Consider the following 2,297-nt stretch of genomic DNA (forward strand, 5'->3'; position numbering starts at 1 on the left):
GAGCTATTTTGTTGCTGTTGTTGCTGCTGCTGCTATTGTTGAATAATTGCTGATCTTTCTTAAAAAAAATTAAAAACTTAAAATTTTAAAAACTTAAAAAGTTTCTACATCTAGTAGATCTAGTCTATCTTCTGCCCAAACCCCAGTTACAGATCACACTTACAGAATGTAGTATAAAACAAACTTCTAAGCCCTGCCAAGTGAGCCTTACGCACTATATGTAGCCGAATCCTGCTGAAATCAAAGCTCTGTATTACCTCATCACAAAACTGGAGACTAGGTTCCTCATACAGACAGTAATAATTAGCAGGAGAATAACATGTAATGTACAATAAGTGTGGCAGTACTGACACTCAGCAGAGAAATGTGGGGAATACTCAGTTGATAATGGAAGCAGGAATAAAAGTTCAGAATTGGAGGGAGAGGAACGATGGGTTAGGGCCAAAACTTGGAGGATGTGAGTTTTAAAGGCCATTAAATGTTTGAGTGTCAAAGAAAACAATGAAGTGCCCTGGCTAGGATACTGAAGAAGAATGCAACATGTATATAAAGCTGATGGGCTGGCTTTATGCCTTACCCTTTCTCTTACATTCTTTACAGGGTTTTTTTGGTTAACAATGGTTTTACAAAGCAAGCATTACAAAGAACACCATGAAGCCTCACTCCCTGATCCGATGTTGGCCGTAAGAACAATAATTTGGCTCCAAGACTCTCCAGGTGCAGTCGGTAATGTCTGTGTCACAGGTCTCGCAGTGACATCCCGTTGCAACTGGGTAGGAATAAAATGATTCTGCATGACCAGCACAACCTGGGACCTTTACAGTCTCATACACAATTGACTTGAATGTGCAGACATTCTGGACACGTTTCATTGGAAAGCTCTTATCATTTGGATCCTAATTATGGGAGAAAAAAGAAATGTTAAATCCCAGATGCCAACAAATGGCCTTTCTGAAGTATTTAACCCCAATACTTTGTTATTGCTAGGAATATCATCAAACCCCATATTAAACAAGTTGATCATGTTCTGGAATTTTAACAAATAGTTAAATTAGACCTAAGTCCTATTTTAGGCTTTGCCATATCTCAGAACATTTGTTACAAGACTGCTCCAGTTCTGTATCAGGAGGCAATAGTGTATGCATGTTGCTCTGTAGGAAGACAAACAACTCTTGAAATTGAATAGCAACTAGAATAACAACAAAGAAATAAGAGAAATAGAAATACTTCCTTCCCAAGAAACAATACATTTTTTATTAGTTTATTCCAGGTAGAGTCCACATTTCCTTGGAGTTCAGCTGTGCATGACAGTAAGTCAACAGAATTCAGGAAACTGCTAAGCAACATCACCTATCTCATATAAACAATACATTTGTATGTGCATCCTATAAATATATAAATGGTATTAATTATATCTTCTGTTTCATAAAATATATCTTCAACAAGGAGTTAGCACTGCAGCCATAGAAACATTCTTACACTAGGAGATCAGGCGTAAATGCCAGATCATTTAGAGCTATACAAACTAGGAATATGTCTCTAGGCTATAAAATTTAAAGGGCGAACTTTCATTTGGACAGTAAACCCTACTGATTTTAATGAAAAGCATTTCCAGGAACTCGTGTTTAGGCTTGAAGTATGAAGTGGCAATTTTATCCATGCTTGGATACAACTGCTTTCTTTCCAAATAAAATGCATAGAATTGCTCTGTAGAGATATCTATTCAGGAGGATTTTCCACTGGTCTAGTTCTGCATGCATCTTCTTAAAGTCAGATCACCAGTTTTTGTCATTTGACAGTTATGGCAATTACGTTTCTGGACTTGACAGAAACTTCTGTCAGAACTGTGAATTATGGCTTGCATGTACAGCGTTTTGGAAATGCTTTGCTTTTTTTAACCCTCCTGAGTCCTCACCTTTGTGAAGCAGTAACCAGAGCACCAGGCTGCATTCACACTGATGCAAAAGCCACATTCTTCCTTCTCCACAGCTATTGTAATGTTGGACAGCTCACAGGAATCACAATAAATCATTTTCCAGCAAAAAAATAACAGAACATAAACACTGGTTGCCTTCATCCTGTAATTCAAATCCAAGAATTTAGAAACACTTAAACAAAGGGGTGTACATTTCCACAGACCTCTAGAAATAGACAATTACCATGTTTGAAAAGGAAAATCATTTTAGAATTATAGTTAGAGGACAAGAGTTCTGTTCAGTACTGTGCTTATATGCATGAAAGAGAGGACCAGTTAACACCTGAATAATTAAAAATAGCAATCGATGAACATCCTTTTT

The 2,297-nt window shown here is 37.1% G+C and overlaps 1 protein-coding gene across 1 annotated transcript; it reads right to left on the bottom strand.

Moving 5' to 3' along the window:
• Window positions 1-277: 277 nt before the first annotated feature.
• Window positions 278-2,077, bottom strand: FSHB (follicle stimulating hormone subunit beta). The gene is made up of 2 exons (XM_063293094.1): window positions 1,916-2,077; window positions 278-896 (listed from the first exon to the last, which is right to left on the bottom strand). The coding sequence occupies exons 1-2, from the start codon at window positions 2,075-2,077 to the stop codon at window positions 660-662; spliced, it is 399 nt and encodes a 132-aa protein (XP_063149164.1). The 3' UTR covers window positions 278-659.
• Between the last annotated feature and the right edge of the window lie 220 nt (window positions 2,078-2,297).

Source organism: Candoia aspera, chromosome 1 (assembly GCF_035149785.1).
Source record: "Candoia aspera isolate rCanAsp1 chromosome 1, rCanAsp1.hap2, whole genome shotgun sequence".
In the NCBI taxonomy this organism is placed as follows: Eukaryota; Metazoa; Chordata; class Lepidosauria; order Squamata; family Boidae; genus Candoia; species Candoia aspera.